General features: G+C 38.9%; 1 protein-coding gene across 7 annotated transcripts in view; it reads left to right on the plus strand.

Annotated features, from left to right (window-relative positions):
• sox6 (SRY-box transcription factor 6) overlaps positions 1-16,605 on the plus strand; it is a 129,389-nt gene that overhangs the window by 20,328 nt on the left and 92,456 nt on the right. For 5 of the 7 annotated variants that reach the window (XM_026167286.1, XM_026167266.1, XM_026167257.1 and 2 more), the window contains 2 exons: positions 2,803-2,866; positions 10,883-10,933. In XM_026167286.1, coding sequence (XP_026023071.1) covers positions 10,899-10,933 — 35 coding nt within the window. In that variant the 5' untranslated portion in view covers positions 2,803-2,866; positions 10,883-10,898. The remainder of the gene's footprint in view (positions 1-2,802; positions 2,867-10,882; positions 10,934-16,605) is intronic. The other 2 variants (XM_026167309.1, XM_026167295.1) reach the window with 2 other exon arrangements.

The following is a 16,605-nucleotide window of genomic DNA, read 5'->3' on the forward strand; positions in this document are numbered from 1 at the left end:
AGCCACTGTCACATGACAGTTTGAAAAAACACAGCTCTCTGTTATGGATAGGGGAAATTAAATTAAGCTTAACCCTCGCCATAAGTAAACACATGTCTCGAATTTAAAGGTTCAGTTGATTTAAAAGTGAATCTTTCTGACTTGTGGTAGTAAAACTGCGTTCCTCCACAGCACATAAGAGGCTTGACCTCAAATCCCAATTTTAGCAGTCGTGCGGTACACGCGATGTGTAACGCAGTACAAAGAGGTAGTTTCTAGTGGCAGATTTCGGTGTTAATTGGTTGACCTTGGAACTTGAACGCGTTGTGATCAGAGCAAATGCATACTCCTGACTTACAGAAAGTGTAGGATCAGGTACTGTCCTTTTGCTTCACATCAGCTGTTTGGACTCTGAAATATGTGTTTGTGTGTTGCTGGCAAAGGTCAGTGCTGGAAAAATATACCATAATTTATGGCTGTTTCTTTTCATATAAAAACTTTTAATGTAACCTAAGTGTGTGTGCATATTTTCTTGTGTGTGTGTGTGTGTGTGTGTGTGTGTGTGTGTGTGTGTGTGTGTGTGTGTGTGTGTGTGTGTGTGTGTGTGTGTGTGTGTGTGTGGTAGCTCTGTCAAACCGAACATGGAGAAAAGGCCACTCCTTGAAAAAAGATTTCTCTGTGCTCATGCCTTCTAATATTAGCTACATCACTCTGTTTGGATTTTTCTACCTATGAGCGAAACCTCCAGTATTTTCATTACAATGAAGCAAAAAAACAGTCATTGTGCTTTGCTTTGAGCCTTAAATTGTTGTCCAGAAAGGTCTAATTTACTGTGCATTTTTCTTTCAAAGTAACTGTTTATTTAAAATAAACAGTTAAATGTATTGAAAGTTCATAAAACGTGGTGTGACTAATAAATTTGACGTTGAGTTTAACTAAAATTGTACATAGTAAGTCTGTGATCTTGTAATTAGGAATAGAGGGTGCCTGTTTTATGTTTCCTGCCTGTAGGTGTAATTCACAGCAGGAAAAGAGCTATTACGTGCCTCTACAATAGGCCAGTTGACACGACTCTTATTACACCACAGGGATTGCTACACTGGCTTCATTATAATATCATTTGGGTTCACTCATTATTTGCAATTATAAATTTTTTCCCCCTCTCACACAAATAATTATCTTAAATAACCAATGAATAAAGAACTCAGCTCCCCATGTATTATTTACCCCATTGTTCTCAATTAACATCAAATTATGAATTCAAAGGTTTGTTAATATCTACTATGTGTAATTAGTAGAGCCCTCTTTTATTTAGAGGCAACAGGAATTCAGCCTGTAGTCAGATGACAAATGGAAAGAAAGACGAACTGTTTATTGAATTACCATCCATGAAATATGTGGTTTATCCAGCAGGCAGGGACGGTACTATACTGAATAGCTTCAAATATAACTTATTCCTGTGTATATGTGGGGACAAGAGTGGGTGTTTGCAGCTGGAGCATAGTACACAGCAGTGAAATAGTGAAGCAGCATTTAAAAGCCAGAAGTAGGCTTCGAAATCAGAGGTGTAATTCATATAAGGCCATAACAAGAATACCGTTTCTTGAGTTTGTCACCACTTAACTGAATTCCTCATGGATATTTTTCTGTCACATGAAACCTTACATCATTATTTATATCATAATAATCAAAAACAGGCCTTGTTATAATGTGAAAAGGATTTTTCTCTGAGGGAAATTGATTTTCGTCATGGTGGCAGCAGTACATTGCTGTATGTTACAGCTTTCCATTCAGCTGGGGTCACCTGGGTCCCCTCTCTCCCATTGTCACATCCAGCCTCAAGGCTACCACATTCAGACCTGTCTGTGACTCTTGCCTTTATCTGTCTCATTCTACTAGCCCTCCAGCCTCCCACGCAGCAGACTGTACTGTGCTCTGACAACAATGCAGCAGTAGTCAGTATATTTATCCTGTCTTGTTGATGGTGGCTTATTGGCCCCAGCAATAGAAGACTGAGGTGCTGTAGAGCAAATTAGTGACAGATCAGTTAAGCGTGACCTCAAAAAACCCTTGGCCTTGTTTAATTGGCGGTGTTGAGGCAGACTAATTGTATAAATAAGCTGGTAATGAGATCTTGGCTTATTGTTAAAAACAAGATAATGTGAGAAAATGAGCATGAATGATCTTGGAGCTTTTTCATCTCCCAAAGTATATGCTCTGATCACTGAATTGTTTTCGCTCTGTAATTATTACTTCTAAACTGTGGGTGCATTTAAGTTTGAGTTGGCTCTGACCCCTGAATCTGTGCACTTATTCTACACTAGAGTTTCTAACAGAGCTCTTAAGTTGCAGCACTTCAGCGTGATGCTGAAACTAGCTGAGCACGGCCCCTAAATAAATCATTAGCAGCCAATGCTTGATGAAAGAAAGCTACATTAAATAAAACAATTGCTGAACACGAAAACTGTTGATTAGTGGAATCTGCGGACTTGAAGACAGAATAATGAGGTAGCAGAGAAGCAGATTTTAAACATTGTCTAAGACTGATTCCTATTAGTAACAGCTGTCAAGAGTGGAGGTCAGACACTAACAAAGCTGTTTTAACTCAGCTGTGGAAACTCTGACCCTGAGCCAACAGTCAATATGGTCCCAATTTTCTTCCTCTTGTTCGGTCTGTTTGTTCTAATGTAGGTAAATAGAGCCATCTAAGACCCATGCTGATTTTATATTACAAATTGCCTTTAACTTATGCAATATTTTGCATACAAAGACACAACTTAATAGCTTTTTTCTATGTTTTTTTTTGTCTTTATTATATTGCAGGTTATTTACATGAATTCAAAATCAACCAACCAGTGATCGCTGGAAGCTGAGTCTTTCAGTTTTTGTAAGTATCAATTTGCCCCTTCAGCTGTTTCTGTCTTGCACACATGTCTCAAACACCCCTGCTGTCTTTCACCCACACTGAACACCTGCATTAAATGAAGTGGACAATTGGATAGGCACAAAATGTATGCACAATTAGACAGTTATATAGGGCCAAAGTTACTGACACACCTTTCCACACTTATTTTTTTTTTCTTGCATCATATATTCCTTCAGTTAATTTTGTGGTTAGTCAGAATTTCTTATTTTTTTCACAGCTTTTTCACCACTATTGTTTTGTGCTGTTGTGTCTTACAGTCCAGTTTTGTGCGTGGGCTTTGCAGGTTTACGGTTAAATCTGGTTTTCTGCTAATGAATGAAAATATCTTAAAGACTATATGAGCTACACACACACACACCCAAACAAAACCTTTGCGTGGGTATTGCTAGTCAAAGATATAAAATCTAAAATATCATTAGCTAAAAGCAAATTCACAGTAATATTGCAGGTTTATACATTTTGTAAACATATTTATATATTTTATGTCTAAATTTAATTCTAATCTTGACAACAGTTCCTGAAATTGTACAAATATATATATAGAAGAGGTTTTAATTTCCATAAATGTCAACATTTGCACAATACTGGTTGCAGTCACTGCTGCGCCACTATGTATAACAGCCTATTTTTCTTTAACAGGGATGCAGTTTCTTCTAATTAAATTAAAATTATTGGAAATAACGTAACTTTTCTTCTGTCCGATTATAACACAATAATGCGCTGACTTACGCTCCATTAATGATTCTTGTTAACGATCTCTGAGATGTTAAAGAAGAGGGTGAGATTATGATGGATAATCCTGTAATACATATATAACAAATAAGCGCTAATCCTCAAAGTACCAAAGGGGCGCTATCATTTATACCAAAGCAGGATCAGGTCTATGTTTAAAGCACGTCAGAGTCACAGATCAAGCACTGTATAACTCTGCTTGTAAACCGAAATATCAATTTAAAACTGGTTTACGTGAAATTTTTCAAAGCAATATAGTAAGACCGTTTCTATGAAATGTGGCATTTTGCTTAAAATAACAGAAACACTACAATTCTTTTTCTGCATCAATATCATATTACTTTAACAACCTTTGTGCAGCTGCTGCTCGTGCACGTTTTCTAATAAAAATGTATCTTAGATATTAAACAAATAAAGGAGAGGAACTAAGTTTTTATTATTCTTTTCCTCCAAATGTCAGTTGGAGATATCATGGGAGTCATATTAATGTGACTGGAAAGCTCTTCAATAACAGCTTGGAAATGTCGCTATATGAATTCAAAGTTCATGGCCATTTACTATTGTTTAATCACACCATTTCACACCACGCACGTGCCTTCTGCTCAGATGAACGCGCACCTGCCTACCAGCGATCTATCTCTGTGGCTGCCTGTTAGCATTGTCGAGACAGCCAGGTTGTGCTTTGTATGGCTGTAGATCATCTAATTAATCAGTCAGCGTTATTAGAAGCTCTCAGTACTTGCAGGCACTGTTGCGATATAATAAATAGATTTAATACTAGTGGGAAATAGAATAGATATATTATGAGTATTATGTTTTGCATAATCTGGCTGGCTTAATTTACAGATTTTTCTATATATGAAAAAAATAAAAGAGTAAAACCAGCAGACGCTGGGTAAGCTTTTCAAAGGCTGGGTTAATTCAAACTGAATGTTTTTAGGACTTACATCTTGCTCTGCCTTTAAAGGAAGATCCATAATAGTCCCTTTGTTGAAATCATCAAGAAACCACTTATAGTTTTCGATCTTTACACTAGACGCACCAGCATAGCTCAAAATCTGCAAGCACAAAACGACACAAGCATCTCAGGGTACTTGTGAAAATGCTTGTACTTGGGTCTGGTAGTTAGTGAACTGATGCCTGAAGTAAAGAAATAAAGACTCCTCAGTAAAGTGCTCATGGTTAATGGTTATTGAATGCTATTAGGCACCTGTCACTATTTGTTAAAGAGGAAAATGCAACAAGACACCCATGTGGGCAAGCAGCAGTGTCATCGCACTTTTTGAGACATTAATCTGGGTCTTTATGCGATCTTAAAACCTTCGACCTACAGGTTTAATTAAGCTCAAAATACGAGCTGAAGTAATTTAGTTTGGTTGCTTATACAACGTGTTTGATTACTCTCGTGCAAAGTCGTTTAAAAAACACTTGAGGGGTATGTTAGACAATCTCTAGTACAGGTCATACACGCTCTCTGTTAAAATGCACCATTTATCCAGTAAGCCGCAGCCGCGTGGTCTCACCGCTGCTGAGCCCACTATTGATGGCTAGACTGAAGGGGAGGTTGCTGGGAGCCAGTTTGTCAGAAATTAAATAAACAGCACTTCACCACAAAATGAAAATGAACAACCTTTGAATGGTTACTCTCCATCTATTATTTATCAAATGAGCCTCTTCAGTCCACTGACCCTGCAATGATTATGGTCAATATGCTGAACAGAGACTGCTTGACAAAGACTGCCTAACAAAGATTTTAATTCCATCAGCCTCAATTACTTCAGACAATCCCAGAGTGAATTTGGAAAACAAATTGCTGCACATGTCATTACCTGGCAAGAATGTGTAAAACCTGCTTAACTTTATTTATCTTCCTATACGCTGCATTTAATTAATAACTCCCACTCTGTATTGCTCGGGGATGACCTCATTTGAAGGGTCTAAACTAACTGTTGGCGATCTGATTATTCTGCTCTGATATTATTATTATTTTTATAACGTTTGACAGACTTTATTTCACTCTCGGAAGAATAAAATTCTAATATGGATTTGGCCGCCGTCCTGCCTCTCACAGTCTGTTCCCTCGCACTGTAAGACAGAGTTTCATCTAGTAGCTATTCACGTCAGAAAACAGGACCAAAGAACATGCCATTAATCTCCTTGCTACCCCAGCTGTGGAAAGTAATGCATAACTAAAAGTCCTGTAAAATGAATTAATGATTTCAACCATGAACTTTTCTCCCAAAAAGCCATGAATCGTCTCCAACTGATAATGCACCACGACCCTGGAGTGTGGAATCCCTGTTGCGTTGAGAGTAGCCAGTTAATTGATTCGCAAATTATTTAAACTTTGTGGGGCCCAGGGGAGTGCTAGGCTCTAATGACAGCCCATTTTGAAAGAGCTGAAAAACTCTTCCCAGGCAAGCCGGTATTAAGTTGTAATAGTCGGCTAACAAGTCCAAACTGAGCCCCAAGATGAGATATGTGTAAGCACTGAGCATTAAATCGAGTTAGCTGAATACTCGTTAAATTAGGATGAATCACATCCTCAATTTAAGATATAATTTTATTGCCATTTATTATGTTTTTGCAAGCATTTGTTATTTTTCCCACCTCCCCCAGTGGCTCTTTTATCTTCTCTTGCATAGCGTACAATATGAAAAGCAGTCTGTTTATGATTCACATACGAGGCGGAACATTGTTACCAGAGTCAGCTTACGAAAGCCTGTTGTCATCTGTCCATCAGTATGCCAGTCACTGTAGGACAGTGAGCCATTAACCTTCTTTTTAATGGTGAATTTAAGGTGCTCAGACCTTTACTTGAATTGGATAAGTTGAAATGTTGTCATCTGTATTTTTCCCTGTATGCTTCATAATGTGTGGCTATATTTAAAGGAAAATCAGAATGTGAGGAAAAAGTCAACAAAGCTCAATAAAACAGGTGTATTTGTGAGGTTTTTGTTGTGGCAAAGCTTTTATCTAGTTATAACTGTGTATAGCAGGCTCAGCCAGTATCATACACACTTTACGTTCCATTGATTTTAAGTTGGAGTTGTTGGATCGCTGTGTTAATATCAAGGAGCCTCTAATCTCGACCCATTAGCAAGTGCTGTCATTCAGACACACGGTGTCGGCCTGATTTAAATAAAATGAAATGAAGATAGTTGTTTCTGCTCCCTTGGCTTCACTCATTGCCATAAACATATGCTCTGTGCCCCGCTTCTTTCCATCTTATTTATGACTTTAATTTGTTGTGTGGGCTGCGCAAGAAATCAAATTTAATCCAATCCTCCCAGGGACCCTGTCATATAATAACATGGTAATTTCTGTGTATCCTTTTGAAAAATGAGGAAATTAATTCTTCCTGACATGTTCTAATTATTCCAGTGTGAACGGCGGATGGGCTCCCCTCCTCCCTACCATCCACCCACCCCCCCCCCCCCCCCCCAGCCCCCTAAGTGTCAGTTGCCGACGGGTGGCGAGGTGCTAATGCTGACCAGCAGCGCGTTTAATTTGAAACATGAGCAGACACCTTTCAACACACCTTCCTAATGTTGGAGTGGCTCACACAAATTAATTCACTACTCATCTGGCAGCTCTGACTGAGGTGTGTGTGTGTGTGTGCGCGTGTGCATGCGTGTGCACGCCTCTATGCAAGCATGTGTATGTGCATTGTATTTTAGGTGATGTAGGGAGTCACTGGGATACCATTAACATTAGTAAAGGTAACATAGGTTGTATATATGTGTCTGTCTGTGTGTGTTTGTGTGCCTGCCTCTGGGTATGGGTGTTGAGTTGACATTGAGATTGCTTGGTCTTTTTTCCCCCCTATTTGGATCTCCATCCTCTGAAACCTGTTCTACCTTTTCACATGTTTTGCTGCTCCATTGAGAGTAATGAAAGGCTTATTTAATTAGATTGTCATCATGCAGCGTTTAATGCATCACTTCAGTTTTCATGGGACACTACTAACAGAGATGCTGAAACAATAACCTCATCTTTAAGGCCAAAAAGCCTTGGCACAACCCACTTATAGGTGTTGTTGGTGCAAAGTTACACACCAAAATCAACAATAATCGCACTTAAGGACATGGAAAAAAAACATGCACAATTACAATTGTTTTGACTGCTGTGAAGACTTGGCCTATTTAAGCCCACAGGACTGTGTATGTTCAGGCTTCCTAGAGAAGAAATGTGTCTCTGCTCTAATTATGTATGGTATCAAAGCTGCGGAGACAAGAGCCCAAAAAATAAACAAAATTTGCTGAACTTTGGATTTGGGTTAAAAACCACAGAACTGTAATTGATTTGGTGTGTGTTGTCTCCGGGTCACAGAACACAGGGCTCGTAGCTGTGGCGTCATGGTCGAAGAGAAGAGAACGTGGCTTTGCGAGCTGTGGGTGGGTCCTTCTGTGACTCAGAGCAGGGAGAGGTGTCAACATGGCCGCCTGGCCCACAGGGATTAAAGTGCCTCCCCCTCCCCACACCCTGCAGGGTTAATCACTGCCATTTTGGATCCATGCAGAGGGAGCAAATACACTCTCCATCACTGTGGAACAACTGAGACACAAGCAACCAGTTAGACTGCCACTGTGGGTAGATGTACTTTATAAGCTTCTTTCCACTCAGTACAATAGAGTGTTTTGAGCTCTGGTTTACTTGTCTTAAAAGGGTTGGAGTTCCTGGATCAGCTCATGCTCTTGCTATCCATTCTCATTGGGGTTTATTTAAAGGATATACCAAATAACCTGGGATGTAGTTACTCTTTGGATCTGTGCAGCCAACTTATGTGTCTCGCTGTGCACCCCGCACTATGTGAGCCTGTTAATGACTGAAGACTGAGAGTTCTGTCTCATGCCAAGACCCACATTGCTGCTGGCGGTGCATTAAATCAGCAGTCAATTTGACTGGAAGTTTGAAATCTGGGCTAGGTTAAGGGGATGTGCCGAAGCCGTGTTAATAGCTAGCTTGTTGTCCATATGGTACTGCTTTAATAGAGCACATTTGTTGCAGATGGTGGGAGACTTGGTTAGGCAGAGGCAGCTTTTGGCAGAGGCTCATTCTTCGAAAGGGCTGCCGCACTGCTCAGACTGGGCCAGGCCAACTTAGTGATGTCTATCCTCCCTGCTTCTTTCTCACCAAAAAGCCTGCCCTTGAATTGCAGCCTAGCTTTAATTTAAAGACTTTTTTATTCTGCATTCAGACAAGAGCAAAGACAATATAACTCAGTCACTTTTTCCTTAGTTTTTCCGTTTTTTTCATTTTTCTCTCCAAACCGCACCTTTACTTCCATAGCCTAAGCTCAGTTGTTGCTGACCACAATGGGACTGCAGACAGCAGGCACAGCTGAGGAAACACAAGCATGTTGAGTAAAACAGCAAGGGTTATGGAATACAACCAACGACAAAGATAGAAACTGAGCACAGCCTTATCTATTCAATTTTCACCCCAACTATTTTTAGAAGTCAGCGGAAGGATTAAGGTGTCAGTAAAACACATAGACTCAGTGACAAGTGAAAAAAAAGACCGTGCTCTTTAATCTAATTCTCATCCTGGCTTGTTTCAGATTTCTAAACCTTTTCTGTGGTGTAGGTTTTTTTAAAAAAAACAAAAAAACTATTTATACATGTATTAGATTTTGTTTGTGTTCACTGTGCTTCACAGTGAATGCATATTTGAATTGGTAATTGTTTTAGTTTTTGTGTGCTTGCCTGCAGTCTATGTGTGCTTTTTGCACTCAGAGAAGTGAGGAGACACGCTTGATCTGCTCTGCACTGTTTGACGGTTGTTTTCTCACGTTGTCACTGGCTTGGTGTGCTCTGGCGTGGTGATGGTATTATGTGCACTGGGCCCAGCTGAGTGCAGAAAAGAGCAGAGCAGCAGCGCCCCTGGCTATGCCACTCCCGCCTCCCCAGACACCTTATTGTGAGAAAAGTCTCGGCTGAGCCCTCTGGGCCTTGTGGATCCACTGCCTTGCTAAGTGCTGGCCAGACTGAAAGGCACAGTGTCCTTGGGCCCAGCTCATTCTTTCCATTCTCTCAGAGGCTTTGTCTCATAAGCCAAGAGAGCAAGGGGAGAAAATGCCAAATTACACCCATGTCACTAAAACTTAAGGTGTTTAAGGGCTGAGATGTCATTCGCTGTAGAGTTTTGTGTTATTCATGATGATGAGGGAGTGCTATAGGAGGATAACTTCAGAAAAGAGTATTTTTCTTTCCAATGGTGTTAAAAAGTAGTGATTTTCACAACAGGAATTTCGGTATGAAGTCTTTACGGCCCTTGAATTTAAAAGATATCAAAATGAATAAAAGGACAGTGGAGAAATAAAGCGTTGAAGTGAAACGGCCTATTATAATGCCGAAAATATTTCTGCAAGATATCCTCCCCATATTTTCAGAGGCTGAAACATCTTTACTGGGCTTGTGAGATCAGAGAGACGTTTAATTTTCAACCACGGATAAAAGTTCCACTGACAAATCTGTTCCTTGACATTTCTGCCTGTTTTTCCCACTTAAAGCGAAGCACATGGAAGTCCTAATCAATTTTCAGCCAATCTTAACACAATAAAAGCACATATTATATACAGGCCAATAACACAGGATAATGGAAACCTGTTGTAAGTCAATTTTAAACATGTGTCTTCAGTATTTTTGTGGGTAAAGCTTCTGAACGACCCCTGCAAGCGGTGACATCATGACCACATCCTTTTGCCTCATTGGCGCTGCGAATCCCAGCTCGGGTACCCTTGCGGCCGGGCTCCCAGAAGCCACAGCACCCTCGCTACACATGGGCTGCAGCTGGACCACCGCTGGCTACTCTGAACAGGCTAGGGCTGCTCTGGTATCTGCGGTTACACTGCTGGATGTACATGCGTATATCTGCACACAGCAGTGGAAACAGTCTGTATAGAGATCAGTAGGCAGAGTTTATTTGATGCAAACATATCATCAGGCTCTCAGTGCAAAGCGATGTTGTATGCAAATCCACTCCCTGGATGGAAAGAGGTATAATTAATGATGTCAGATCATAAAAAGACAGGATGGGTTCTGAGTCATATTTCTGCTTTAATTAAAGACATAAGATCTCATATGAGGAAGATGTATGATCTCTGTGTTTTCTTTCTTTCCTTCCTTCTTTTCTCCCTTCCTCCTCCTCCTCCTTCTTTTTCTTCTACTTCTTGTTTTTTTTTTTTGTTTAATTATTACTCATTTCATAGTAAAAATGGTTCTCTGTGATTTCTCCTGCCAGAACCCCACACGCTGACATGGAGGGCTTTCTTCGTAGCAGCTTTTTACTGAGGTTAGTTTCATTTCCGTTATTGCCATTTAGGATCATAGGTCGGGCATGGGTGGTAGCGGGCTAACAGGGGTTAAACTCTCTGACACATGTTAGCTTTAGACTTTGTCCCGTGTGTGCGTGCACATGTCTGTGTGTGCGCATGTGTCTGTATATTTGAACATTGTCAAACACGGATTCTGACATATTTACCCAACCTGTTTGTTATGATTGTGCTCGTGTAGTGTGTGGCTGAGTAGCATGCTCACCCGGATAGCCTTAAGTCAGACTGAAAGCACACATCAACAGCTTGAGGGACACATGAGCTGGCCTTAACCCCACCCCCACCCTCTCCCTCCTTCCTCTCTGTATCACAGCTTAAAAAAACTGCAGGTCAGGGTTTCTGTCTTTAAGCTGCATGCCTTTGTCTGACCACTTTCTCTCTCTGCCTCTCCGTCTCTCCCCTACTAACCACCCCTAATCGGGGATGTTGGGGTTACTGGGGTGAGGCAGTCGCTGGGATATTGTTCTTGTGATGTACTGTTGTTTCCTGTCGTGCTCTGTGTTTGTATTCAGCGTGACATAAAGATTTACATTTTTGTCTTTACCCTTCCTGTGATTCTAATTAAAAATTTGTGCTGTCATTACACACAGAGGAAGTAAATAAGAGAGCTTATTTACCATTGGCTCCTTTCCTAGTCAACCACCTTCTCTAGGCTCCAGCGTTGCTCCCTAATTAGGGTTGGCTCATTAAAAGCCACAGCAGCAGCATCTGCCTTTCAAAGCTGCTGTCAGCCAAACTTTACTAAAGCTAATGAATCCTCTTTGATTTCTTTTTCAAAAGGTCACTTATTTGATTAAATTAACAGCATTTTTTTCCCTCAGAACTGTTGGGGGCATTTTAAAAAGAAAGGACAATTTGATACCATTACTCTCGGTAGTCAAAATGTCCTTCAGGAATTCAATAGGAACATTTTTCATGCATTTAAATGTATTTTATTTATCTTTAGCATTCAATGAGCTCGAGTCCCACATTTATACACCTAAGAAAGAAGCAAGCTGATTTCAGAGCTTTCAGACAACTGAAATTTGGTCCAAACCTATTTTGCAAAGTCATACTATATAAGATGTTTTATTATTTTATTATATTATACAAGGGTTTAAAAAAATACATCTCTAACTGTAAACCAAAACTCACAAAAAGTGCAAATACTTACCTATATATTTTTTTATTTTTATGAATTCCTCATATAGTTTCTGTTCACTAAATAAATAAAATAAGTAATGCAAAAATGTACAGTTACTGTTTTATCTTTCAGGGCATGGAACCAATTTATCTGGTGTGGTATATCTACTATGGTTTGACAGGAGTTATTCAGGCATGCAGCATGTTAAATTTTTGAAAACATGTTGCCATTGCTCATTTCCATGTTTTTTTTTTTGTCTTTTTTTTTTTTGAGTAATGCCACAAAGTGGACGACACCATTTAACTCTCAGCACCTGTCAAAACCAATCTGCTGGAAAAATAAGTGTACTAAAGATGAACTGCATTTAATAGGATGCGGGATAAAGAAATAGTTCTTAAAGCGATCCTTACATATACCACTTTTACAAAAATTAGAAGGCAAATACTGGAACATGACCTTTGACCTTGGCTGCTTTTCAACAATTTCCTTTTGTTCTCACAGTCTAGAGAAAACACTGCGATTATTTTAAGTAAACACACTATTGCACTGCTAATCCACATCCTTCTGTCAATGTCTCTTTTAATTAAAGGAGAAGCAGCAGCAGAAAGATATCACGCACACTGGCTGGAGATTGGAGGCCTTAACAATCAGGCCAAGATTAAAGGCAGGCTTTGCTTCAGGGTTAGCCCTTTTGCTTTGATAAAGACTTGTGTCCTGGAGTGGGCTTTGGGGTGGGGGCAGGGGTGAAAAGGGAAAAAAGGATGCAAACAGGGGCGGATGGATGTGGCAGTTAGGCATTCCTCTGGTGTACAATCCCAGTATCTTTTCTCAAACAACAGAATTAGGTCAAAGGGAGCTTTCTGAACAAATTCAGACATATCTACTCCTATATGCATTTGTTATTGACTTTTTATAGTGTACTCCAAATCACCAAAGCATACCAGATGTGCCTTTCATTACTGTAATGAATCACAAGTTTGCTTTTGAGTCACACATACAGAGAGTTCTTAGCTGTAAAAGTATCCACTTTCATTTTTGACAACTGCTGCTTCCTAATGGCATCTGATACACAGCCGTCGTGAAAAATACATCAAACTCCAACAGAAAGCCCCTTATTTACCCCACAGCTCAAAGACTTTCCATTGTATGATGGCAATAATTGTGCGTTTCAAATTCTCGGTAATTGTAAAAACTAATGCAAAAAATTACAGCGCCCGATGTACACAGCGTCTTTAATGGACAATTGTTTGGGTTTTTGCATTACCGTAAGCCTCCCTCGTCGAAGAGAAGGTGCGTTTTCACCTCAGATCAATTTTTTATATGTTTATGAAAGATGTTGAACAGGTTTTTGTCTGCGTAGTCACATAGGCTGGGAAAATGAGAGCAAGTGTGAGAGAGAAAGGGGAAGGAAGAAAGACTGAATACAGACATACGAAGTGAGTGAGAGAGAAGCATAAGGGTAGAGTGAGGGAGAGAGATGTCTTCAGTTTCTGTCTACTCCCAGTGGGCAGGACCTCCCCCTACATTTCTGCCATTATTTGATGTAATGAAAGGAGAAAGTGTGTAACACTGAGATTGTTAATTAATTTAGTCTAACAAGATGAAGATAAATGAAACCCACTGAAGGTTGACTGGGCTAAGGGGCCCACTTAGCATTCCTCCTGCCCTCAAGCTCTGTCTCTCTTACTCCTTTACAATGGAGCACAGCTAATAGCTATAGCACTGTGTTTGCACAACCCCACTGAGCTCCAACCCAGCAAGTTTCGATGTGGAACTTTTTGGTGAAATATTTAATTCTGCAGCCTTTCTTTGTTGTGTCTCCGCTCCAGGATTTTTTAAATTCCAAAAACGTAGCTGATTCGATTGGTAATGCAGTTAGTTTTAGTGGCCAGATGTGTGATTATCTAATTGAGTCATCTCGAAATGCGAGATAAGGCTCAGTTGACAGTTGCTATGAAACTACAAAGGCTTTTTAAAAAAATATGTGTATAGCAGTGCTTGTCAAATATGTCTTAATAGTCACAACTTTGATTATCTACTAACGGTTATGTGTTTTGGAGGTTGTATTAGTGGCGCTTCTCCACCGCAACTCTGTGGCCTCTTCACATGAGCCTGTGTCACTCTGAGCTTTTCCCCATATGAATGAGTGAGTCTTCTTCAAATGTAGCCCGGGGACTATTTGAGCAGAAAGCAGAAAGGACATTTTTCTACAAAGCCAGATGGTTGTCTTCATCCACAGTCCAAGCAAATCACCAGTCTATCGAGCTCCTGCCTCTGCGGACACTTTGTACAGGATCTTCATGGCAGCACAGACCAATCATTATGGCGCCCATTCTTTGCTCCCTTAGTTCTCAAGTCATCCACAATGGGTAGTTGATTGTATGGAAAACACCAGAACAATTATGTCCTCTGTTTTGGTGGCAGGGCAGCGTTTTAAAGTGCGATCCTCAATAATGGCCTCATTATTGTTATTCTTAGAGCAGGCCTCAGGAGAAAGAAGTAGCTGCTTGTAGTACGTCATTATTTCGTAAATTTCGATTAGCTCATCATGCTGTCTCCTGGCAAACAGAATCATAGCTAATTAAAAGTGAGTGAGCACTCTTGCCTGTAACTTAAAAGGTAGCACTCGATAGGCTGTTAATATGAAAGAAATGTTAAAAAAAAAAAAAAAAAAGGAGGATTAGAGCTGTTACCCTGGTAACTCCAACTTCCATCTGCGAGGGAACAATGAACTTGTGTTCCTCCACCACCTATGCTTGAAAAACAGAAAGCGAGGAAGTGAGTGTACTGAAAGGACAAGACCCTTTTTAAAAAACAAAAGTGGGATCCAGGTCTAATAGGCTTTTTGGTGTGGGCTGGCTAGTTGAGATCCCCAGAGCATAGAGGAGCTAATATATCCAGTCACTTTCAAGTCTTTAATTAAATCATTGACATTATAGTATTAAAAGTATATTTTCTTTTTTTTTTCTTAAGGTGTTTCATGTCATCGTTTTGCATGCAAAAGCTGTTTCTTGGTGTGAGAAAGCAAATTTATATATATATATATACATATATATATATATGTATGTATATATGTATGTATATATATATATATGTATGTATATATATATATATGTATGTATATATATATATATGTATGTATATATATATATATGTATGTATATATATATACATACACATATATATATATATACATACATATATATATATATATATATATATGTATGTATATATATATATATGTGTATGTATATATATATATATGTGTATGTATATATATATGTATGTATATATATATGTATGTATATATATATGTGTATATGTATATATATGTGTATATGTATATATATGTGTATATGTATATATATGTGTATATGTATATATATGTGTGTGTGTGTATATATGTGTATATGTATATATATGTGTGTGTGTGTATATATATATATATGTATATATATATATATATATATATATATATATATATATGTGTATATATATATATATGTATGTATATATATATATATATACATACATATATATATATATATATATATATACATACATATATATATGTATGTATATATATATGTATAATTTTTTTCTAAAAAAGGTAAATGACCAGCGAACTTTGTTGGAGGATTGAAACAACGACTCATGTTTGGCCATTTTGGGGCTAGTAAAGGAAAATTTGATTTTCCGTGATATGACACACAACCAAAAATGTAAACATGTAGACTGAACTTTTTTTTTCTCTTTTTGCTTTCTCACACCAAGAAACAGCTTTTGCATGCAAAACGATGACATGAAACACCTTAAGAAAAAAAAAAGAAAATATACTTTTAATACTATAATGTCAATGATTTAATTAAAGACTTGAAAGTGACTGGATGGTGATTAAAATGATTGCTTTGCTGTGAGTACAAATTTTTTATTATATTCTTTTAATTTCGAGCTAACACATATTTCTTGTGCATTACGAGGAAAAAGGCCTCATAGCTAAGAGCTACTAAAGAGCTGCTACAGTGAAAAGGAAAACTCCTGCTCTCAAACACTGCTGAGTTATAATGATCCATGACTATGGAGGAACACTACGCGTTTCTCTTTGAGTTTTATGTCCCTTATTACAGCTGCAATACGTCTGCTCACATTAAGCTAATTTATGGCTGAGGCCAGTGTAACAGCAGTATAGGTTAATGAATTTGGCATTACTAATTAAATGTTATTGAGGGATGAATATGAATCCTGTGGTTGGAACAGACAGCTGAGAAAGGGGGAGGAGGGGAGAACGAGACAGAGGACTTTCCTGCACTGTCTCGTTTCCTCACAACAAGTGAAATACGAGAGGTGAAGGTGGAGACGGCGCCGTGTTTGAGGTGAAATGGAAGACATCTTTGTTTCATTACAATGCCACGCCGAAATCCTTTCTCTGATTAGACGCACCCAAAAAGAAAATTGTTTATAGGCTCACAAAGTCTAATTTTCTAGAAAGGAAAGGATACTTCCAAGCAA

Source organism: Astatotilapia calliptera, chromosome 1 (assembly GCF_900246225.1).
Source record: "Astatotilapia calliptera chromosome 1, fAstCal1.2, whole genome shotgun sequence".
Lineage (NCBI taxonomy): Eukaryota > Metazoa > Chordata > Actinopteri > Cichliformes > Cichlidae > Astatotilapia > Astatotilapia calliptera.